Source organism: Desmodus rotundus, chromosome 7 (genome assembly GCF_022682495.2).
Source record: "Desmodus rotundus isolate HL8 chromosome 7, HLdesRot8A.1, whole genome shotgun sequence".
NCBI lineage: Eukaryota > Metazoa > Chordata > Mammalia > Chiroptera > Phyllostomidae > Desmodus > Desmodus rotundus.
The window spans coordinates 126,368,862-126,392,934 of NC_071393.1; the positions used below are offsets into that span (position 1 = coordinate 126,368,862).

At 43.0% G+C, this 24,073-nt stretch overlaps 2 protein-coding genes across 4 annotated transcripts in view; one reads left to right on the forward strand and one right to left on the reverse strand.

Annotated features, from left to right (window-relative positions):
* Window positions 1–19,006, reverse strand: part of PTPN21 (protein tyrosine phosphatase non-receptor type 21) — a 61,472-nt gene extending 42,466 nt beyond the window's left edge. The window contains exons 1-2 of one of the 2 annotated variants that reach the window (XM_053927821.2): window positions 18,867–19,006; window positions 14,576–14,959 (exon numbers count right to left, since the gene is read on the reverse strand). In XM_053927821.2, coding sequence (XP_053783796.1) covers window positions 14,576–14,755 — 180 coding nt within the window. In that variant the 5' untranslated portion in view covers window positions 14,756–14,959; window positions 18,867–19,006. Of the gene's footprint in view, window positions 1–14,575; window positions 14,960–15,552; window positions 15,703–18,866 lie in introns of those variants that run through there. The other variant, XM_024567651.4, reaches the window with a different exon arrangement.
* LOC112311123 (atherin) lies at window positions 18,185–23,650 on the forward strand. 2 transcript variants are annotated; one of them, XR_008427261.2, is made up of 3 exons: window positions 18,185–19,071; window positions 20,129–20,264; window positions 22,503–23,650. XR_008427261.2 is itself a non-coding variant. In XM_053927822.2 (2 exons), the coding sequence occupies exons 1-2, from the start codon at window positions 18,657–18,659 to the stop codon at window positions 20,200–20,202; spliced, it is 489 nt and encodes a 162-aa protein (XP_053783797.1). In that variant the 5' UTR covers window positions 18,185–18,656; the 3' UTR covers window positions 20,203–23,650. The 2 variants fall into 2 exon arrangements, 1 of the variants encoding a protein (XP_053783797.1); XM_053927822.2 differs by having other exon boundaries at window positions 20,129–23,650.
* Window positions 23,651–24,073: the final 423 nt, after the last annotated feature.

A 24,073-nucleotide genomic window follows, 5' to 3' on the forward strand; every position in this document is an offset into this window, starting at 1 on the left:
TTGGTTGAACTGTAGTAAAAATTTTCCCACAAACCAGCCTTTAATCACTGACTTTCAGATGAGGCCTCCCACAGCTCGTCATCCATGTGGTTTTTGTTCTCCACAGCTCTGTCTCCTCTCACTGGTGACCAAAGCAAGCTGACTTGACCTTGGGGAACTCCAACAGAAGCCTCTAGTAACTGAAGCTTCTAGCATCGTCTAGCGCTATTCTCAATTATCACTCAGTAGATTTTTGTAAAACTTCTTCATGGTCAGATACTTTTACATTCACTGTTTCTTTCCTATTTTGTTTTGAGCAAACATAGCAGTAGTTTTACTAGAGTTATTCAATGATTTCTTTATAGCTGTTTAAAAATTTACCAGCTACTCTCCTAAAATTGTACAGATAACTATGCCTGCTAAGTAAACTACAGTATAAACAAAAGTTACAAGTTGCAAAACCTGCCTTCTTTACAGGCACAATATGGTTGACTTACTTTAAATGAACCAACATTTACTCAGAGGACAAAGTGATTGGGCAATTAAGCTTTTAGTTCAGAGAAAAAGGTAGTTACAAATCTTTGAACTTGGGTGTGTCCAAAATCACAGTCCTCTAAAGGGATACCAACTATTATAAGCAGGTCCAAATCCTTTCAGAATGTAAACCCTTTCCTAAGTCCCAAGTCATTTCTTGTCTAATTATTTTAAGAGTCTTTTCAGTTGTACTATTTTTAAGGCAGAGCAGAAGGACACACAAATTAGCTGGAGGTTTTTTAAGCCACTGAGTTTGATAAAAGTTAATCCCATATAAAATTGCAACTATAATTTTACCCTGATGCTTTTCTTAGACTAGGCAGAAGTCAGAAGACGTTTCATCAGGAAAGAGATGAGAGGAGACAGCACCAGATGAAGCCTATCTCAGAAAGAGATCGTCTAACAAGGGCGGATAACAAGTATTAACCTAATTCAAGCCCAGAGCTTCCTTGCACGGAGTCTGCCATAAATAATGGAGCATTGAACCGCCTTCTTCCGACAGACAGTAAAGTGGTCACATTGCCTCAAAGCAGGCAGTATTTTTTCCTTTCCTGTTTAATTATAATCCATTTTCTTACATCCTTGGTCAGACAGCATATTATCTGTTTCACAGTCAAGGGGATAAAATACAGTATCACTACACCCTACACATATGAGGACTCAGGAAAATAATAATCAGAAGTACAGCTTCATCTTCTAATTATACAGAGACTTTTATTAAACGGAAGCTCACGTAACTGATGTTCTCAAATAACCAGATTTTGTTGCTGTTATAACATTTCACTTTCAGGAAAAAGAGTCAAATGACAAGCCAATTTCAGGGATTTATTGAAAGAAAGTCCAAGGCATGACCTGGGATCACTGCCTCGATGACTGCTCATATCTTTTCTATTTACTGTCCAGGACGAGAAGATGCTATGAAGAATACAATGATTCCAAAACACAGGAAGGTCAGTCTTCAAAAATATATATTATATTGTACTTTCTAAGAAAACAGACTGATGCCTTAGAAAGTTCATCTACTTACTCAGTGAATGCGACTGAACACCTACTATGGGTCAAATGCTGGCTGGGACACAACATTGAAGAAAAAAATAAACACAATTCCTGCCCTTGTGTAGCTTACATTCCAGTAGGGGAAAAAAGGCAAGCAAAATACATGGGAGGGCAGACATGAGGAAGTGTTACACAGAAAGATACTTGATTATAAAGTTAAAACAGTATCGTCACGGTTTTTAAAGACTAAGCCAGAATTAAATGAAAATGTTAGTATACACATTTCAGTAACAAAGTTTCAATGCAAAGGCCGGACATGCTCTATTTTGTGTTACCACATAAAAGGTCATTTTGCTTAGGACCCACAAAACCAAGGGCAAGCACAGCCTGCCATTCTTTAATCATTTCAGTTAACCAGTTTGTTGTACTGCAGGGCCCTTTCTTATATCCCATTCCAACAAACGAATCAGACAGATTCGTTAAACTTGGCCCTTTGGGACTTGCTTATTAGAGTAACTCACAAATGCCTATGTTTTAGGGCAATGGATAGTTACTGTTCCCTTTTCATTTACAAGAGAGTGAAAAGACAGATAACCTCAGTCTATTTTGGCCCATACTCCAGTTTTTACATTCCAATTAATTCACCGAAAAAAAACTTTTTGCGTTTACTTGAACTCAAGTCTTAGTTATTCTATGTTGTCTTACCATAGATACTGAGTATCGTGAACAGTATTTTTAGAAGTTGTGCTAACAATGCAAACAAGAAAAGAAGAGCTGAAATGAGTATATTTAGGAATAGCTGATTATTTTTGACACTCACTTATTTCAGGTTAAAATTACAGCTGTTTCATTTTAACGCAAAAATGGTTATGATGTGGTAACTGTGGAAGGCCATAAAGACATAAAGAGAATTAGAAAGAGGATTTTGGAACTCTAAATGGATATGGGTCTTACTTCATTTTAAGAATCTAGTCAAAATTAATTTCTATTGCCTGAATATTACCCAACATATTTTTCATTGCCCTGAGGAAAAATACAACGGCTTTACTGTTCTTAAATTAGTACTGCCATGAAAGGGTTATGGTTAAAATACTAAAGAGATACACGTGAAGAAGCTCCCAGACTTCTGTTAGTAAAAGCTATACTGGTTTTCCTCATTAACCAAAGCTTACAAGTCATGGTTTCATCATGCATGAAATAGTTCTTTTCTCCACATACTTACAAGGTGGTTTTCTACTTACAGCAAATACTTCTTCCATGCACGCAAATGTTTCAAGAAAATGTAAAATTGTTCCTTTTTTAATACAAAAAGCTATTATTCCCTTTTTTATTAACAATATAAAGTTCCATTTAACAAAGGGCACACTTATGGTTTTAATGGATTTCCTTGTAAACTATGTTCCTCACTGAGGACCAAGGCATGGAGGGCAGGTAACTCAGAAAAATGCACTCAGCATGTTTTCATTGTTTAAGTCCCATAGTACCAGTCACATTTTGTTCCAAGGAGTTCTATTTTTAAATACGTAAGACAAGATATTTTCATTATATTTAAAAGTAGAATAGGATGAACAGGCCATAAATATGTATGTGCCACCTACCAAAGGTGATAGGAATTATCCACTATTTGTTATCCTATATCCAATTACCCTATATTCAAAGAACACAATGATAAATGTCTTACTGGGAAAAAAAACCAATAAAGGTTAAACAACAGAATCACGACCTGCGGAAGAGGAATAAAAATGGAATAACTTAGGTGGCTTTGCCGCATGCCAGTGACTCACAGGTGGAAGCATGGAGACACTTTCAGGTGTGACCCGCTGTAACGGGTGGAAACACACCCGTGTGCAAAGCAGCTAAGTCACAGTGGCCCGGCTCCGTCCCTGAAGGGGTGAGAATTTCAATGGGCTCATGGGCCCCCCATTTTTCTTGTTTGATGCACACTGAGGCTCCAGAAGCCCCCACACTCATCCCACAGCAGGGCAGCCAGGTATCGCCGTGGGAAACCTCCCAGAGGGGAGCGTCCCTGGACCTACTTCATCAGCCCTGGCCCGAGCTCCCACGCCACCAGGAAACAGGCTCACAAAGGTCTTCCTCTCCACCATCACTGCCCTGGCACTTCGGGTGGGCGCACCCAGCGGTGTCTTGTTGGCTAAATTCATGTTCTGCCTCAGGCCTATGTTTCTTAGCACGATGTGACTTTAAAAAGATATTTTAAGCAAGATAATAAAGTACAGTAATTAAAATGTATGCTAACAAATGTCTCAAGAGTACTGAAAACGATCTCCACCAGATTTGGGAGGCTGCATGTGCCAGGCTGTCCTTCAGGGCACCAGCTCCGTGGCAGGACACCTGCTACTCGCCCAGGGCCACATATTGGGAAGCAAGATGCCCACCAAGGAGCCAGAAGAACTACTCCGGTTGTGGCTCCTGCCAGGTAACCGCAAGCAAGTTGCATAACACCTGTGAGACTCGGTTTACCCATCTGCAGAATACAGGTGAGTGTAATAGTGCCTCACTCACGGGACTGTTGAGGATCTGAAGAAGGGAAAGCAGTTACAGCACTCAGAAGTAATATTAGTATTTATTATCATACTTTTCAAGTTCCCGTAAACAGTATAAAATTTCATATTCTATCTCCATTAGTATAGAAAATTCTACACCTACATATTTCCTTCACTAACAGGGTTTTGTCTTGGGTAACTTTCCCTTTCTTTCTCTCATCCTTTCAAAATAAATTATTAGAAAATACCAACATTCAGATTGTTGTTTTGGCTTTTTTTAGGGAAATGGCGGGGGCTCATGACAGAGTAGTGCGTTGTGGAGGAAAAGGGCTAACCTGGAGCTGGAGGACCCGACTTCTCATTGGGCGCTGTCAGTGACCGGGCGCCCCAGCCAGGCACGGGGAGGGGTACAGCAGTGCACAGTAAAGTCCGCGTGCCACTGGGGGGACAGACATTACGTGCATAATAACATATCACTTCTGGTATATTCTTCATTAAACATGCTTCAGTTTTCCTCCTGTTATCATACAGTAACAAAGAACTTATAAGGTTTACAAGAATTCACCATGCAAACATGAACTGGACTTCAGAATAGGTGCCAGTAATAAAAATACAGACAAGTCAAATATGCACTTGTCTAAATAGTACCGTTAAATGCAAAATATGGGGGAAAGAGGTTATTTTCTAAATAATTTACACCAAATTCTGGCAGAAAGACAGAGGATGTTATAGTGAGTATCTTAATTCTCAGTGGCGTAACTTAGAATTTAATTGGCTGACTTAATAATAACACCTCAGAAGGAGACTAGACTTCAGGTGGTAAACACACCTACAGTGTACAGATGTCATATTATAAAGCTGTACACCTGAAATTTATATAATATTAAGCAATGTTATCCCAATAAATTTAATAAAAACTTAAAAAATAACACCATCACTTTTCTTCAATCCAGTTTTTCTCAGTATATTATTCCCACTAAAGAAAAAATTGACATAATAAAAAAGAAAATGGCCCTGGCTGGTGTGGCTCAGTGGATTGTGTCCCGGCCTGCAAACCAGGGGGTCACTGGTTGGATTCCCAGTCTAAAGCACATGCCTGGGTTGTAAGCCAGGTCCCCCGTGTGGAGCGCGTGAGAGGCAACCACACATTGATGTTTCTTTCCCTCTCTTTCTCCCTCCCTTCCTCTCTCTCTAAAAACAAATAAATCTTTTTAAAAAATAAAAAATAAAATGGAAATAGCTAAAGAAAAATAACTTTGCAGTAAAAAACAAAAAAACACAAAAAACAAAAAGCAGAGTTGCCAGTTAACAAGTGTCTTGCATCAGGATCTCCCTTTGGTCTGACACTGGTCCTGTCCACCGAGCTTGTGGAAGGAGGAAGGAAGTCAGTTACATTCAGGATTAAATTACATGCCTGTAAAGCATCTAGTACAGTGCTTGGCATATGGTCAGTTCCCAATAAATAGCTATCATTCGTACCATCACGTGCAACCATGTCACAAATGAAAGAAACAAAATCATACAATTAGTGCAGGGATTGGAACCCAAGCTCATCACCCACCAAAACTCTACTTTTGCCTACAAAACCCCGTTTTGTCAACTGCAGCTGAATTCAACCTGCTGGAAATTCACTTTCATTAAAGGGAATCTGTCAAGTCAAAGTCTGAGACGTCTAAATAATTGTCACAGGACTGAGCAAAGGCAAGTTGTTGTATATTCACGAAGAAAACGGGTCGCTGCCACCCAGCATGAAGTTAGTTGTGTATTTTCTTATCCAGCTCAGGCCAAGCTTGTTCAAAATAGCACAATTACTGTGTCCTACTTGGAAATATTAATGTAGATGCTGCATAGCTTTCAGTGACCTCATCTGGGTAAGCTATGATGGAAAGCACCACAAACCCTCAACAGAAAGCTTACTTCTACTGCATGTTGCTACTTCTCATATAAAACGTGTGACATGCATAGTTTCTTCTACTGAAATTAGCATCTTAAGCTAATCTTGAAAATTTAAATTGACTCTGGACATCCTACCAGTTTGTTAAATGATAAATCTAAGTGATATTTATGTATGAATAAACTGCTTGGAAAGCCAAACAGGAAAATATTTGCTAAACCAGCTGTGCTGTATCGGTTTGGTAGGATTTCAAGTCCACTTGTTTATGACAAAAATTGACGTTGTTTTTAAGAGCGAAGTTGTTTTTATAAGTAAAAACCGTTGGGGCAGGAGCGAGGTGAGCCATGTGAGGGTACGTTCATCTCATCTGCAGTTGTTGCCAAGCACTCAGCAGCTCAGCTGCTGGGGGGCTCCACTGGGGCTCGTCGATAAGAATATACGAAGAAGCAATGACGGCAGAGGACATTTGGACGACAGACGCCAGGAGTCTGGGAGGACTATCTGAGAATGTTTGGCCTGGACAAGGCCACCCTTTGCTGATGTAACGAGCTCTCCAAAGCCCTTTGGAGCACAGACTCCTGCCCTGACAAAGGCGACTTCCACCAGCAGTGGGAAAGCTGTGTAGGGGCCCCACAGAGAACCTCTTTCCCATCAAGCCCGGGCCTTCGTTCCCCAGCAACGTGCTCTAGCAACACGAGACTTTTACTGTGGTGCTGGCAGCTGGGCGTCAGCTCTTGGTGGGCTAAACTGAGTGCCAACTTTTAAAAGGTATACTTCAACTAAATTCAGACTTTATTCCTTTCATCTCCCCTCGCCTGGAACAATAGTGTAATTAATCTACCAATCCTTTGGAGTACTTATTTCTTGATCGACTTATTAAAAGACATTATCCTGCATGCTACTAGCTTGTGAAATTCTCTCAGTGAACCTGTGTTAAATAAGTTACTGGCAAAGACAAACTCAGTCTTGAAGCATAATTTTGCCCCTCAAAACAAGAACCCAGCATCTTGCTAAAAAAGTGCTGGAAGCAAAGGCCTTATGTCATGATCGAGGAGGGTATGAATCTGACAAGAAGAATGAAGTATAAAGCTCAACAACTGGCCAGGGAATCTGGTTACTGCATAAAGAAAAGAGAGCCATCCTTTCATTCATTGAAGATCGTCACATACCTACGGCTGGACTGCGTGGTGGGCACAAAGGTGCTGTCTGGTAGGAAAGACAGACATGGTCTACCCTCAGAGGTGCACAAAGGAGTCCCACTCACAACCTCCTCCCTTTCGTCCTTGAAAGGGGTTGTGGGTTTTTCTCCCCTTAACAGAAAGTTTTCCCAGAGAGGAAATGAATAACCCAAATGGCCCTTCCGGAGATCTGAGGATAAAGGCCATTAAAAAGGGCATCTGTGGGAGAAGGGGGTAGGGAGAATGCTTCAGAGACAAGTTATTTTCTCACAAAGAAGAAGGCCTTCAATGGCTCACAAATACCCCATCCCATCAGCACCTTCGCGCTGGAGAAAGATTGGGGAAGAATATATTAAACCAAGAGAAGGAAAGGTTGGCTCATCCAAGATCCTCTAGGCCTGTAGCCTGAGCTCATAGATGGATTGAGGGAAGTATCCGAGAACCACCTGAAATTGTATGCAAAATTCTGCATTGTCACCCGATTCTGCAAGAGGTCCATGGCCTCTCTCACTTTAAAAGTCAAAGTTCAAGCAGAAGTCTGACAGGTATAAACGCAAGTTCTGATTCTTTTGCTTCTAAGCTATGTGACCACCCAGATTACTGCAGCAGATGACCCAGTTCTTCGGGACTTCGGTTTCTTCATTTCAAACTGGAAAAGACAATGCCTAATTCACTGCGAGGATTAAACCAGATGAGGCATGTTAAGCTTCCAGCATAATAATGTTCATTCACCCAGAAGGAGGACAGCAGAAAGCTGGTCAAGCTCCTAGTATTATAAGGAATGAAACCTGAAACCACATACGATGAAGACAATGACAGAACTTAGAGCCCCCAAAACACCATCGGTTCCCCACGTCCTCCATTTTGTAACTCAACTCACAACCCTGCGGTAAGAGCAAAGCCACAGTCCCACACGGTCCTGAGACTGCAGTGTCGTGGCAGACTGTTGGTAAGACAGGTTCAAGGACATCTCTAATGTCTCCTAGGTGAAAAATCCAATACTGAGAGAATAACATCTCCGGCGGTTAGCCTTTATATTTATCAGAAATGAGGTGAATAAACAAACAAAAAAAGAAAGTATAGAGGTGAAGGTTGAAAAATACTCCCTTTCTGTAAGTTAACAGGTTTCCAAATTCTGTTTTAACTTGTATGATGATATATTACTTATTCTAAAATGCATACCATCTCCATGTTTGTATGTGTAATTCCTTTACTTGTTCTTGTGGCTGGTTCTTAATTATCTAGACCAAACGAGAAAAGAACAGATTATCTAAACATCAGGAAAAATCCTTGCTCATTTCTAATCAGCTTTGGACTTTGGAAAGCTTTCTTTATCTGGGGGAAAGAAGCCAATCTAAGATTTAAATTTGCTTCAGATGATTCAATAGTTCTAACTAAAAATATTCACTGACCTACCTCTATAAGTGAATCTTACCAGTTTTATAACATACATACTGAATTAATAACTACCAGCCCAAAAGGTTAAAAAGTTTATAGGTAATGACACATATTTCAGCTATTTTTAGAGTCCAGATGAAAACAGCGAGTACAGCAGGAAATGCGTATGAAATTCTTGAGCTCTACTCAGGTAACAGTCAAGATAAGGTCAGTGGATATTTGAAATACCTGAGACACCAATTTAAAATAAAACACTCTAATGGCCAAGAACACTTTCTAAAGTTGCACTTGAGAGTAACGGCTTGCATGATATGCTTGATTCCTCTCTCCCAACAAATCCCTTAGCCAAAAAATTTCCCCATCAACCAGAAAACATATGAGAGGAATCCGTTCAAAGTTCAGCAAAGAAGCTGACACGCCCCTGATACAGCAATCTTATCTCAGGGAGTTGGAAAAACGAGATCATTTTCTAAGTGTTTCAAAAGAAACCCCAAAGTGAAAAAAAATAAAAGTCTAAAAAGAAAGGTGCTTTTCAACCTGTGTTCAAAACTTTGTCAATGTTCAACTTTCCCCAGGAAACAAAATCATACAGTGTATAAACACTGACTAAACTGACCTGTTATCCCTGCTTATCACATAAATTCAAAAAAAAAGCCTTGATTTTTAACTCAATAGACATTTATGCAGCAACTACTCCAGGCAGTGGTGAGAGATCAGTCCCACTCTGACGGAGCTTATGTTCTAAAGGAGAAGAACTTGACCTATGTGGGATGCACTTCAAATACAATTGAAAAAGCATTTTCTGAAGATCTGTGATAAACCACAACACGGTACCCAAACATCAAAGCCTATACTTACAAGTTTAAAATGACCAGCCATAATAAGAACTTCTAAATCGTGCTAGCCTTTTCTCCTTACTCAACAAAATGCTTTGGAGGTAATTTTTAGGAGTGGGTGAGTATTGATCTCAACTTCAGAATGGTAGTTATGTGTATATGCCATAGACGTACACAACAAGGAGTATCCTTCTGCCCCTCTACACACACAAAGCACTCAGAAACAGCTGAAAAACTGACCTCTAAAGTTTAAGTTGTACAGCTAACACATAAAATTCACAGCGAAAAAACACGAAAAAGCTGTCTTCAAAAGGTTTTTGGGTTTTATAACTTCCCTGTTTCCTAACCAGAGATTTAAAAACTTAAAAAAAAATAAAAATAAAAGAAATAACTCCAACCACTGGTAAATTCAAGTTGAATAAGGACTTTAAGACCGAGGAAGGGTCCCTGTAAATGAAAGATTGCAACGACTCTAATTAAAAGCCATGGCAGCATGATAACAATGTGATTATCGAACGTAAGATTTAAAAAGAATCCTTAAGACATACCCTGAAGAAAAAATATAAACCTCAATCCACAATTTCATAAAACCTTTTCTTTTAATCCTAGGGGTTAGTTAGGTTGTGGACAGGAGGGAAGAAACCGGCTAATGGAGAAGTAGAAACCTACTAAAGCTGTGTGTTTTGAGGGCAATGAGGTGTGACATTGTACAAATTAATTCCAGCTAGCATGAAACAGATTCGAGTATGAATGCTAAGTTACAGTGGTTTATAAAACAGTTAGCCCTTCAGTAATGTAAGAAGCTGATTACCAGTGTTTGTGCTATAAGAACATTTTATAAACAGCCATATATTCTCTAAGGAAATGGAAGAAACAAAGATATTCACAAAAGAGAATTAATTCAAAGGAAAGTGGGTCAGTCACCCCAACATGGAAGAGTCACAAATAGTTAACAGTCATGAAGAACAACACTTAGTGAGAGTTTCCTAAACACAAGGTCCTCTGCTAAATGTTTTACATTTACCATTGAATCCTCACAAGCACCATCAAGTAGATAATGTTATTATTCTCAATTTAGAGATAAAACCAGTGGACTTAGGAAATTAAGTAATTTGCCCTAGGTCATATGACTAATCAATCAGTGGCAGCACCAGGGCCAGATCCGAGGTTTCTGACTCAGCTGGCCAATGTCTCAATCGCACTGTTAACCAGTCTTCTCAAGAGGCAAATAGAGGCAGTGCCCCCACCTAATCACTGCCCCAAAGGAACCTGTCTGGTCCGGGAGGGAGTACAGCTCCCCTTTATGAAGACATGTGAGGTTTTCAGGGCGCCCTCCGTTCTCTAATTTCATGCTCCCCAAGCAACTTCTTGGCCCCGGCTCCCAAGGGGCCTGCCTACAGGGAGATCTCACGGCACATCCACTGGGGGCCCTCGGCGGTTCCGCAGCTCCTGGTTAACTACTAAGCTAGCATCCTGGTTTTATATACCACTGTCGGTGAGCTGGGCTAACACAGGTCTCACTCCCTGCCACACTGGCTTTTGAAGCCTGACCACCTCACTCCAGAATGTGCTAATTCCGTCAAGGTAATACTGCCCCATGGGAGCGGCTGTGCCCAGCGGACACCCTCTTGTCCCACCACCTCCATCAAACCTCCAGAGCGAATGCCTTCAAGACTGGAGCGAAATTTTTCTAATTCTGCTTAAGTTCCATAAAGCCTTTCACAGCCTCTCTTGAAAGTATTGTGAAACTCAGAATGCGTGATATGTAGAGAATTTCAACAGCTCTCTGTGAAGCTGTTGCTATAAGAAACAGCAATATTTTCCTATGAGGATAATTTTTCCCCTTTTTATAAGTCACTTTTCCATAGTTCAAATGGGATGAATTTAGAAAAGTTAACAATCTAAGTCAACTAAATTGAGTATAAGTATATTAACCTTTCTGGTTTTAGTTTTTTAATATATTATAAAATCTCAGACCAAAAAAAAAATGAGGAGTAAAAACAAACATCATATCCATCTTAAGAAATAATATAGTACCGATACAGTGGAAGCCCATGGAAATAGCGTTTATAATGACATTATCGTGTAGCCTTATGATCGCCACAATAAAAGTGAAGTGGTATTCAATTAAACAAGAAAAGGCTGTTTCTCCCCCGATTTAGATTTGAGCAGTAGCAAAGTTCATCCGCCAAATGTACACACTATGATAATCTTACGTTTGCTTGACGGGAGAATACTGTAAGACAACGTACCAGTATCTCTTGGCATGAAATCCTATCTGTGATGTATGGACATAAACCCAGAACAGGTGTTGCTGACTCAGATCATTTCTGAACAGTCATTCAGTAAGATTAGGCCTGGGGCTTGGGCCATCTGTTTACATGCTACGGAGCACAGCCTCTGAAACTTTGAAATGAAAAATGTGCTACCCAAACGAAGTTCCTAACCATGGCTGTCATGAAGTGTTAGAAATGGCGGGACAGCCTGTGCAGGGGCAAGACATTTTCTAGGGATCACATCTGTCCCCTCTCAGCACACTCTACACCCTTCTGTTCAACATCATTATAAACCCACAGCTGTATGAAGTTGCTTATTCCTGAGTCTGATAACATTAAACAAGGGATAGCGACTTCTCGGCCGACAGAGAATGAAGGCAAGGCCTGTGGGCTCAGTTCAAACCTGTATTTACTGAGCACATTCCAGGCCTGGTACTCTGGGTACAAAAATAAATTAACCGCGGTTGCTCAAGGTGTTGACTCTGTAGTGGTTGTATGCAGACCTGGTGCATGACGAAGAAGTTACAGGAAAAACAAACCAAAATAGGGAAAAAGGAAAAATGGATGAAGGAAGCAAAAATGATGGAATAAATGCAAGTAAATGGGAGCGGTCGCTGAGGCCAGCTTTTCTGGTTTACTTTTTCCTCCTAGGACTGCTCCACCTTCGGCTCCTTCCAAGGCTCCCCCTCCTCTATTCAACCCTGAGGGGTCTGCTACATCTTTTTCCCTCCTGGAAAGCCTCACATGTTCTCCCAGCTTCAACTAATTAACTGACCTTAGCTGATGATTCCAAAATCTCCTCTCTCCAGCCTGAATTCTCAGCTGAGCTCCAGACCCACACCTGCTTCTGCCTGCTGAACCTCTCAACTGGCATCTCAAAGTCAGTACTTCCAGAACTAAACTCACCACACACCTCTCCTTATCCCCCTCAAACCTAATCTTCCTTTCATGTTTCCTCTCTGTTAGAGCCCCCACCATTTACCGGAAACCTAAGTATCAACCTGGACCCCTGGCTAGCCCTTGCCCAACACTCGGGAGGTAGGTCCTGAGTATCTCCAGGTTACACCCACTTCTCTCCATCCCCACCCAAATCCGAGTGCCCACCATCTGCACAACTACTCCTTTCTAATCACTCCCCAGAGGGCTCACTCCAAAAACTAATCGTACCACACTCCTGTTTAAAGGCCCTTCATTAACTTCCCCATTACTTTCAGGATAAGCCCAAACCCTTTAACAACCCCCTATATTACACAGCCCCTGTTCTCAGCCTTTCCTCTCCCACTTCAGACTCCAGGTGGATCACCTGCCTCATGTCTTTGGCCCTGTCCAGTTCCTTTGTTGGAACAGTCTTTTCCAGTCCCTTGTAGGACCACCCTGCCTCATCCTTCAGGTGCCAGCTCAGACATCACTTGCCCTGGGAAGTGTTCCCTTTGCTGCCCCTCCCTATCGTCTCTGCACCCTCCATTCCCCCATGACAGCATGGGTCAGATCGGTTTTCTGGCTGGTATCAACACTAGGGTAAGCTCCTAATACAGTATGTGCTTAGCACTTAGGCCTTCAGTATTGAATCATCAAATGATTGGATGGTCACCAGGGGCGCAGTTTATTGCCAACTTTTTATGAACTACAACCATCAGTTAGGAAGATAGGTACTCATGTGGAATAACCAGTCTCTCCATCTTTCTCTTACTGGAGAACCAGGTGGCCAAAGGATGGAAGGGTCCTAGGTTTAATTACAGCCGTAATCCTCATAGGCTTTACATAGTATTTTAAATTTAAGACATTATGTGGATACTGGAGGACTCTACAACTTCCTATTGACTAGATTAGGGATTTTCCAGGGCAAACCTCTCTATGATTACTATAACAGACTAGTTACTAGAGCTTGGCTTTACCTGCACATTAAATCACACAACCACTCTGAGGATTAGGAACCCCTGTTATCCCCATGGTTCAGGTAAGGGAACTGGGGCCCAGAAAGGTCACATAGCTTGCCCAATGTTAAACCACCAGAATTCAAACTCAGACAATGTGTCTCTAGAATCTTGGCCTGGCCTGTGGAAAACAATGAATGTCGAATGAATGAATGAAGTCTATACAATGTACTAGATCAGGATGACCCTTTTGGGATTATATTGGGTTGGCAAGGAAGTCTGTATATTTTTTCCATAAAATAAAGACACATTTTTCATTTTCACCAATAACTTTATTGATTTGGATATTTTGAGTATGTCAGCTATCTCCTGCTATTGGCTTCTAGTGGGTAGAGGCCAGGGGTGCTGCTAAATATCTTCCAATGCATAAGACAGCCCCACAGCAAAGAATTATTTGCCCAAAATGTCAATAGTACCAAGAAACTTCACAAACCACTTTTGACACATTCGACCAGTCACAGCACCTTCTCCATCCACTGCACAAATCTTATTTTTGTGTTTCAGTTGCGTTTTCACCTTTCTTGAAATAATAAAGCATAATATGCCTAAAATGTTGTGTATTTTTCCATCTTCAATATTCAAATGGCTGCACAAAAAATTCACCAATTTTGATACTTTTTTTAAATGCATGCTGATATGACAGCTGTCACAATACAACCTAACAAAATTGTGTCAAATGAAGTTAAAGACAGCTAAGCACTGCTAGAGCCAGTGTACATAAAGGACTTTTTGGCCAACCCAATATTAGAAAAAGGAAACTTGGTCATCCAAAATGCATTCATACTTGATTTTGAATTACATTTTGGAGGAACATATAAACATTTCAAAAACTCGGACACTGTTCACTCTCTTACAGGGTACCCCCAAAGAAAGACCCCTTGTTCTGTGTCCATACCTTATTCATGGGATATGGGCTTGCAGGCTCAACTGAAGATACCCTGGCCAGGGACACACTTTGAGAACACACAGCCATCATACATTAAAGTGGCTGGGACCTAAGGAGAGAAGCCAGGCCAGAAGAGCAAGCAGCCTTTTGTGCAGCTTACCTCCCGCAGCTCCAGTCTTTGGGCCACAGCCTCCAGGCTCTCCTGACCAGTGCTCTCCACTGACAGTGTGAACTCCACAAACTCGTTATTGAGCAGCTGGATCCTGGCAACCAGGCAGCTCTTGCTGGACACCGTGTAGCGCCGGGTGCGTTTGAGTTTTAATCCAAATGGCAGTGGCATCTTTTTCTCTCTTCAAGAGTGGAGGGGTAGCAAGGGAAAAGCACCACCACCAATGCAGGGGTGGTGCCGCAGGAGGAGGAGGGCGATCCCCTCCTTCCGGGGGGGAATCTGCACAGTCTCGGGCTGCTCACCCAGCAGCCGCCGCCGCCATTAAAACACAACTGAGTCTCCAAAGGCCAGGTGAAGGGAGCATCCACGCCAGTGCTGGAGAGAGAGGAACACTGGTTACATGGGCCATGGCAACTCTGGGCTTTTAAAAATAATCATCAATAACGCTACAGCCAAAGAATAAGCTTTCCCTCTCTTCTGGAAAAAAGAAGGCATGAACAGGGTCTGGGAGACAGTGAGGAAGTTTAATCGGAGCTGTGTTAGACCCTCGGTCAAACTATTCCTCCAAACAGTGGCGACGACCACCTGTGGCCCTTTCAGGACTAAATGAGATAGTTGCTGGCACTACTATAACCCCAAATTGAGTAGCTAGCATTAGTGGTCCTGTTCCTATGTTAGATCAGATTTCTTTTTTCATAGTTAACTTTTTGTCTCCCCAACACTCCAAATATGAGGATCTTTAGCCCTTAGGTGAGTTAACTGCAAAACACCTCCAGGAGTGCTAGATTCAAGCCAAAAGGCAAATTAACCCTAAACCCTAATCAGAGGCATAATCCCCTCTAACACACGGCAGCTGTGAGGTTCAAACAAGGTGAAGCGCTTAACAAGCATTTGTAGTTCCCCTTCTGGTGTATAAATGCTGGCGTCATCAAACTGATGTCTTTATAATAAATCATGGAAGTCCTTACAAATGTTTGCTATCCGACTACCTCCAGGAGCGTGCAAGCTCTGAAAGCCGTGACCCCGTCTCATCTCCGGGTGGGATGCCCAAAGAGACGGTGGACCTTCACCTAAAAACACCATCCCGGTTAAGGAGGGGCGGACAGAGTTCCGCCAGCCCGCGCGGCTACGAGCACCGCGGAGAGCTCGGGCTCCGACCGCGCGCGGAAAAGCAGCCGGCGTTGCCCGGCCAACGCGCCGCCTCCCCGCCTCCCCGCCTCCCCGCCTCCGGAACCCTCGGCCCGCGGCCGCGTTTCCGGACGGACGCCCTAGGGAAGGTCCCGCCCGGCTGCTCCCGGAGGGAACTTTTAAAGGACCCAGCTCCAGACCCCACAGGTGGTGGGGAGAGTTGGGCGCGGTGCTGTTGACTCCCGGTTTGGAGCCTCAGGAGTCCACCATACCCGATTTACAAGTTTTTAATCACACCTCTTGGTGGCGACTCCTGAGCCGAAGCAAATTGGCCGCGGGCGGCAAGTTGGGATTTCTACATTAGCCGGATGTTTTTTTCCCCCTGAACGAGACGGCAGGATCCCGGGATAGTCCCCACCCTCCGTTTTCTTTTGAGCAGAGTCTCCGCCCGAAGAGGAATCGTTCTGCGAGGCTCGGCAGTGGCTGGTGATCCTGAGCTCGGGTCGGGAACCGCGCGGAGGGGCAGGGTCCGCCCCCAACCCTCTCCTCCGGCAGACCCAGGATCCAGGCCTCGGCTTCACTCCAGCACGGGAAGAGGTGGGACTGGATCCCAGTCTGCTCCTTCCCGACCCTCTTTTCTGCTCTGCAGACCGCGTCTCTACCCCAGAGGTGACGGGCACTCCGGGCTGGGGGATGGCAGAGCCAGAAAATACGGCTTAGCTAGTACACTAGGCTTTGCCCAACAACATTTTGTAGTTGCATTCCACAGAAGTGTGTTTGCGTCTCTGGGTGCAAACGTTGTGGGCACTGAGAATCCAAGACGAATCCCCAGCCGTCGCTGCCCTTAAGCAGATTACAAGCGTGCTGTTTGTACGTACGGGGCTGTATCTCTAATGAGGACCCAGCCACGATTTTCTCTCTCTGGTTTTTTGTTTGTTCGTTTCTGTTCCTTGTGTTTTTGTTTTGGTTTTTGAGTTCTGGCTATCCCCAGAGAGCAAACATAAAATAAAAGTTAAAAAACAAGGAATGGAGAAGGAAGGCCAGAGGAAAAGAAGAAAACCGGAACTACCTACAGCACTGTCAACAGCATTTCCTGAGTGCGTCCTATAGGTAAAAGCATCATACTAAGGAGTGAAATAGAAAATAAATATTATGGTCTCCACCTGCAGTTTTTAATGGTCTTTGCCATGTCAGGGTATAAACTAAATAGACAGTTGAGGCAAAAATGGAAAAAAAATCAAGAAATGAGAACACCTCAATACTTTAACTAGGGTTTATGTAAATTTTCAAAGATTGTATATACATACAATATACAGGATCCGACACAAACAACACCTATTACAAAATCATAAGCATGCAATTCTATAACATAACAATATCACACTCAAGCACACCATATGACATTTTAGGTGAAATGTTCGCATTAAAGCTATAAATTATTACACCCGTATTACTCTACCAACCACACTCCAGCAGGCGTCACTTCTGCCGGACCCTGCATATACTAAATATCCTTTCATGAAATGAGGTGACGGATTTCAACTTTGTATACAAATTATGGTAACTGGAAACAGGATTGAGTAGTGTAGATGAACAAACAAGATATTGCATGTAAGCAGAGGAAAGATGAATAGTTGTATTAAGGCTGTTCAAATACAGTAGTCTCTTCACTACAAAGATAGAACTATACATTAAAGGCGGTAAAAAGGACACAATGTAATTATTAACAAGCTCTGATTAAGCAAACTGAGTAAAACTTTCAATTGTTCCTGAGATTTGAGATGTTTTACAGCATCAGAGGTAAAGAAAAGCCAATTTGTTCTCTTTATTTTGGTAGATATTATGGTGTAATTGAAAAAGTTGAGGGTTTGTGTATAACTCAGGTACCTTCCCCCCACCCAAGATCAATCCATAAGAATAGCTTGCTTTTTGCTTATTTATATAAACTACTGTGTTAAAACAATGTTTTGCTTAATCACAAAATTATCAATGATGTACACATCTTAACTTTCATTTATGCACATTTGCTACTAAATGAAGTCATAAAGTTATAACTGTTTGAATAGAGGAGTAGAAATTTAGGATGCTTTTTGGCAAGTCCATTTCAGGGGTAAAATAGTATGTAATAATCTGAAAGGTAGTTGGGTCTTGAGTTACAAATTACCTAACGACTAAACAATTCGTAATTAGCTTTTGAAGGAAAAAAAAGAAACTAGGATACTTTGTTTCTCTACAAAACCATTGTTAGTAATAAGAAAACAGATCCATGTTAAATTCTGTTCAAGTTTTCAAAAGACAGCCGGAGATACTTGTAAATTCATTTTAATGTCTTCTTTCCACATCTCCTCTCAAAAGTTTCTCAAATGCACTTTTAACTCTGAATCCTGTAGTTTCTCCCCTTGCTCATAAGGTCTTCATCACGTGTAACTTTGCCAATGATGCTTTAAAATAATCAGCAAAGGGTATACGATATTTTTTAAGTAATATATACATCTATAGCATTAAATCAAACGTATGTTTCTCAAGGACCAAACATTTATACGTAGATACTCGAGAACAAAATGCCCTAGAAACGAAACAGACGGCTATCTTAAGAGTAAAATTACTGTCATATCTGACACTTAAAAAAAAAAAAAAAAGCCTGTCAACAACTACGAGGCGTACAGCGGTTGTCAGCGGGAGCACACGCAGTGTTCTGGATGTTTGAGAGCTTACGCTATTATTATAAGGCTCTCTCAGCAAAAAAGAAAGTAAGACGAGCATGCCAAGAACTTCTAATCAGGATCTGCAGAAATCACAAGTCGGAATTTGCAGACCCAAGAATTCTTTTTTCCAGAGTAAACACTCTCTACTCCAAAAACAAGTCATCGCCGAGCAGTCCTTCCCTACTCCCCTTCTCGCCTACGCTCCCGGGCAATCTCGCACTTCGTAGTCCGAGGCAAAAATGAGCCGCAGACTTTCAAAACCCTGCTCCCGAATTAAGCCGCCACAATCGGAGGGGAGCTCTGAACAGGCGTTCAAGACCGTGGACCGCAGACCGCCGGGAAACGAAACACTTTTCTCTTTGTTTCGCTCCTTCCAGCGGTCGGTCGCCGGGACCCGTCCCCCAGCGCCGGCCGACGCCCGCCCCGCGCCCGCAGCCCCGCGCCCTCACCTGCTCCGGCTCCCGCATCCTCCGCGCCGCGCGCCCCGCTCAGCGGCCCGCCTCCCGGGGCCCCGCCGCGCGGCCGCCGCAGCCGCGCCCGCCCCGCGGCGCGCGCACGGGGCTCGCCCGCCGCACTTCCTGTCCCCCGCCGCGCGGCCCGCGCACCATCCCCCGGGCGAGTCGGCGGCGGCCGGGGCGCGGGAGCCGCCTGCAGGTGGGGCCCGCCGGCGAGAGCGGCTCTCGGAGAGAGCGCGCGGGGGTCGGCGCGGCGGGAAGAGCGACCGACGGGCTCGGGACGCGCGGCCGGAGCGGCGGGCGGGCGGATCTGGGGAGGCGGCCGCGGCCGGTGACCTCAGAGAGTTGGAATGCGGGCGGCGGGGCGCGGGGGAGGCGCGGACGAGGCGCGGACAGCTGCGCCCGCCCGCCGGGGAGGGGGCGCGCCGCTTCTTTTTATAATCATATGACCACTTATTTTAAGAGTTTCCAAATAAAGCAAGGCTTTTAATACAAATGAGGGGAAGGGGATATTAGTTCTGTTCCAGGGAAAGGCTTTTATTCCAGTGCTATTCGGTGGTTTGTAAAAAGCTATTATTGCTGAAGTTTTTCGTTTACTCTCGTACATTTCTGCAAACAATTTAAGCATTCTTTGCTTCCTCCTACGCTTACCCCGTCTAAGGATATACCCCACAAAAGAAAAGGAAAAAAAGGAAAAACCCTAGTACTGGGTGGGAAAGTCCCCTTTCTCCAAAAAGAGTTGCTATGCCTCAAATAACCCATGGATCTCAAAAAAAAAGAAAGAAAGAAAAGTTGTATGCATATACAATACCAAGTGAGAGCTATTAAGGATGCAGACTCCATTGTCAAGAGGTCTAGGTTCGAATCTCAGCGCCAACACCTGCTAGCTGGTGACCTGCAAATCTCTTAACTTCGCTGTGCGCACTTCCTCTTTTATAAAATGGGAGTAAAATGATCACTATCCAGTAGCTTGTGTAAAATACATATTGTGCTTCATTTAATTCTACACCCTATTAGCAAAGTTTTCTATTGCATGGTATCATCACACTGTGCTATTAGTCTGTCTTGCAACACTTAGCCAAGGAATACAACCGGGACACTGACACCATCACATCAGTGTGTTTGATCTTGGCACATGGTGCTTCGAGGGTGTGGAGCAGAGATGCTTTTATGTAAATGTTTTTTTAAAATACTGTTGTTTCTGGAAAGCTTGTTTACGTTACATCTCTTTTAACTCTCATTTTCTTCTTCAACAGTTAACAGACACTTACTGTGTACTTCCCGTAAGTCATGGTCCCTGGACACAAAGGACCTCTGGTGTAGTGGGTGATAAACACACCTACACACACACGTAGTACCCCTGAGGCCTAAATGGTGAGCACCACCCTAAAGGTATGAATGCCTGGGAAAAACAGCCTGGGCAAGATTTGGGTTGGGTCAGGAGCTAACTAGAGGCATCTAAGATTACATGTGCTCCTAAATAAATAAATAAATAAATAGTGTTTGTAATTGATATTTCAACTGGGCACTACAAGGGGCTCAATTTCTGTGTGAGGGATGTAGAGAGACAAGACAATGAGTCACTTTCCTGGTCTCCCAAGCTAGAAAAATTGAAATTCTGCGTGATTCTTCTCCCTTCCTCGTCTAGCCTGTCACTAAGACCTGATAGGTCCTCCTTTGAAATGTCTCATGAATTTTCTTTCCTCTCTCTTCCTCAACACCCCTCCCCCGTTCTAATCCAAACCCTCATCATTTTGCATCCGGATTACTGCAACAAGGGTGGTCTCCTTGCTTTCGGTTTTTCAGCTGTCTCATTTCCAGGCTAATACCACGCATACCTCTCTCTTGGGACCCCCACAGCTAAGCCAGCGTTTCTGCCTGACCTTTAGGGCCTTGCTAAACTGGCCTCAGCCTCTCAGACCATCCTTATTTCTCTCCTCTCCCAAATGCTCTCATTGAGCTGTTTCTCCTGGCCTGGAGCTCCTGCTGCCCGCTCTTCCACCTGCCTAAGCATTCCGTTTCTCTCCAAGCCTCAATTCAAGGCCCTCTGCTTCCAAGGCAACTTTCTAGCCACCCCATTCCACAGTGATCTCCACACTTGGCAAGAACTTTAAAAACTGTTTTCATGAAGGCTTGTTTTATACCTCCAAGATTCCCTAGGACATTACTCTGCAGAGAATAAGCACTAAATAAACGCTTCTTAATTAAATCAGAAAGAAAATAAAAGAATTTTAAAAATAGAAAATGATCATAAAACCCACGGTCGTTAGATAACTGAGTTGAACTTCTGCCTTCATAATCCACCAGTGTCATTTGCTGACCAAGTACTGTAGCTGTTTCCCCCCAACCATGTTCATTAGACAGTAACATCCTCATGAGAAGCCACTTGAACAATGCTTTCAAAGTATCACTCATAAAAATTATGTTTGTATGGAAGGAAGTGAAGTAATTCATATGGTTCGACCCCCAAAAGACAAAAAACATGTAAGTGAAAACTCCCCTTCCCACCCTGCATGGTAGATACCCAACTCTGCTCCTGGGGGTAACCAGTGTTACTGTAATCCTGTGTATCCATCTAGAAATATTTTGTAGATAAGTAAGCAAGCGCATATCTGTATCTTTCTTCTGTTACGTGGAAAGTGGCATATCGTCAATATTTTTTCATATGAAGGTAATTCTAGTTAAAATTAAAAATTAAAACTTACAAAAGAAAGTCCTTTACTGACTTTAAAGATGCTCCATAAAAGGGAAGGAAATTGTGTTTTGGTTGGTGCACTGACGGTTAGTTTTTTAGATCTGCTTTGAGAGCTTGATGAGTACCCACTGTACCTCATTATATAAATTACCATCATCTGCAAGAATCTAAATTGAATGACTGCAACACCTTAGACAGAGACAATAATGCCCGGGGGGGCGGGAGGTAGTGGGAGTCAGAGCCAGAAGGTGAAATCTCCTTTGGTCTCTCAACCTTCACTGTGTGCTCTGCCTACCACACTCAACACCACCTCAGGCACAGCACTTTTTCGGCTGCAAATCAGAGGCTCGATTCCCCTGGACTTCAGAGAAATGATGATGTTGGCAATATATTTGCTCCAATGGACATGAATGGAGAAAAGTGTGTCAGCCTCAGTAGCGTAAATGAGCGCTATGACTGTAATTCCCAACACTTCAGGGTTTTCATCCAAGGACTGACATGCCATGTGGTATCCACTATTGAAAAAACTTGTTCATTCACTGGAAGACAGATGCTATTATACCAAAAGAAAGGTAAATAAGGTACATAGCCTTGTCCTCAAAGACTCACCATGTGAAAAACAGGTGAATATCTAACTCTAGTAGAGTAGGCGAATGAATACACTAATGGGTATATGAGGTCTGTCCGGAAAAACTCCAGCCATTGTTAATATAATGAGAACAGTTTGCACGACATCAATGGAACCTGGTGGCCAAGGACCGTGGACTGGACTGTACGTGTGTGAACATGACAACTTCACTGTAGTAGTCAATGAGGGCAGTAGATGCCACTGACTGAGCATGTGTACTGTGTGGCTGTTGCATTCAAAATGACTGAGGGAGTAGAGCAATGAATCTGCATCAAATTTTGCATTAAGCTTGAACATTCCTCCACAGAAACTATTTGGATGATTCAGACCCCAGCTCTGGGCGACTGATGATTGGCTGCTTCATCACAATAACATGCCCGCTCATGGATCACGTCTCGTGCAGAGTATTTGGGCAAAACATCAAATCACCCAGGCAACTCAGCCCCGCTTCAGCCCAGATTTGGTGCCCTGTGACTTCTGGCTTTTCCCAAAACTAAAATCACCTTTGAAAAAGAAGAGATTTCAGCCCATTGATGAGATTCAGGAAAATATGATAGGGCAGCTGATGACAACTGGGAGAACTGTATGAGGTCCCAAGGTGCCAACTTTGAAGGGGACTGAGGCGTCATTGTCCTATGTACAATGTTTTTTGTATCTCGTGTCTTCTTCAATACATGTTTCTATTTTCCAATATTACTTGGCTGGATACCTTCTGGACAAGCCTTGTATATTCCAAGTGGAGTGGTAATGCCTGTTTTATCAGCTTCAGGCTGAGTCTGGAAGGATGAATAAAAAGTTCACTAAGCATTCAAAGAAAAATAACAGAAAAGCATTCCAGGCTGAAGGAACCACCCCCAGCCCCTCACCTCTGCTCCCCACCCCGACACATACTTACAAAGGATGTACAACAGCCAGCTGGAAAGTCGCCCTGAGAGGAGGTTGGATATGCAGGGGGCCAGTGTTAGAGGACTCAGGGCTCCGTGAACTTGGGATTAATGCTCAAGCCTCTGTGACTTCCAAACCTATGCTCTTTTTAGTCCCCTCTCTTTGAAAGACGCCCTAGAGCTCTCCTAGCCAGTGCTGTGGTTCATGGCAATCTAGTCTTCATTTTAGCCCCTAGAGCAAATTATGTCATTCTCACGGTTCAGCTTAGTCTTTTTCAAGCTGAAGACCCCTTTAATGGTTTCTCTCGGGGCACCATCATGCTCCTCTTCCTCTTGACGAGATAGTTTGTGAAGCTGCATCTTCCGGCGAAGCACCAGGCCCCTGGACATGATTGGTTTAGCGTGGTTGTCCCCTTCTGTGTTCCACACGTTACTCCGGAGATCTAAATATTCCTAAGCAGCCTGCAAAGCCTCTCTTTCAATAGTTTTAAATGGATTGCCCCCCAAAGTAAACTCTTTCTTGAATACATTTTAATAAAATTTCCCTATTCCAAATACATTTTAATGAAAACATTCTCTATTCTTTTAACATGTTCATTCTTTTTTCCTTTTTTTATAAGAGCTGTTTATTAAATTTTTTATTTATTGATTTTAAAGAGAGCGAGAGGAAGGGGGAGAGAGAGAAACATCAATTTGTTGTTCCACTTATTATGTATTCATTGGTTGATTCTTGTATGTGCCCTGACTGGGGATTGAACCCCAAATCTTGGCATATGGGATGACGCTCTAACCAACTAGCTAACAGGTTCTTTCAATATTACCTAAATATTGGCGAAGGATTTTGTACTCAGGAATGGAAACACATGTGTTCTCGTTCTTAGTTCTGAAATGGTGGGTGCACAAATAGAAACAGTGTACCTGTCTTTTGGATTGTGAGTGTCACGAATGTAGCCTTGCTCATCTTTGTGCTCTGGCTCCTAGCACAGTATCTGGC

What these genes read in the sequence shown, in the direction of transcription:
- LOC112311123 (XM_053927822.2), top strand. Translation starts at nt 18,657, where the DNA reads ATGAGCCGCAGACTTTCAAAACCCTGCTCCCGAATTAAGCCGCCACAA. An exon ending in GGCGCGGGAGCCGCCTGCAG is followed by an intron (nt 19,072 to 20,128) that starts GTGGGGCCCGCC and finishes CTTCTTCAACAG; the next exon opens with TTAACAGACACTTACTGTGT.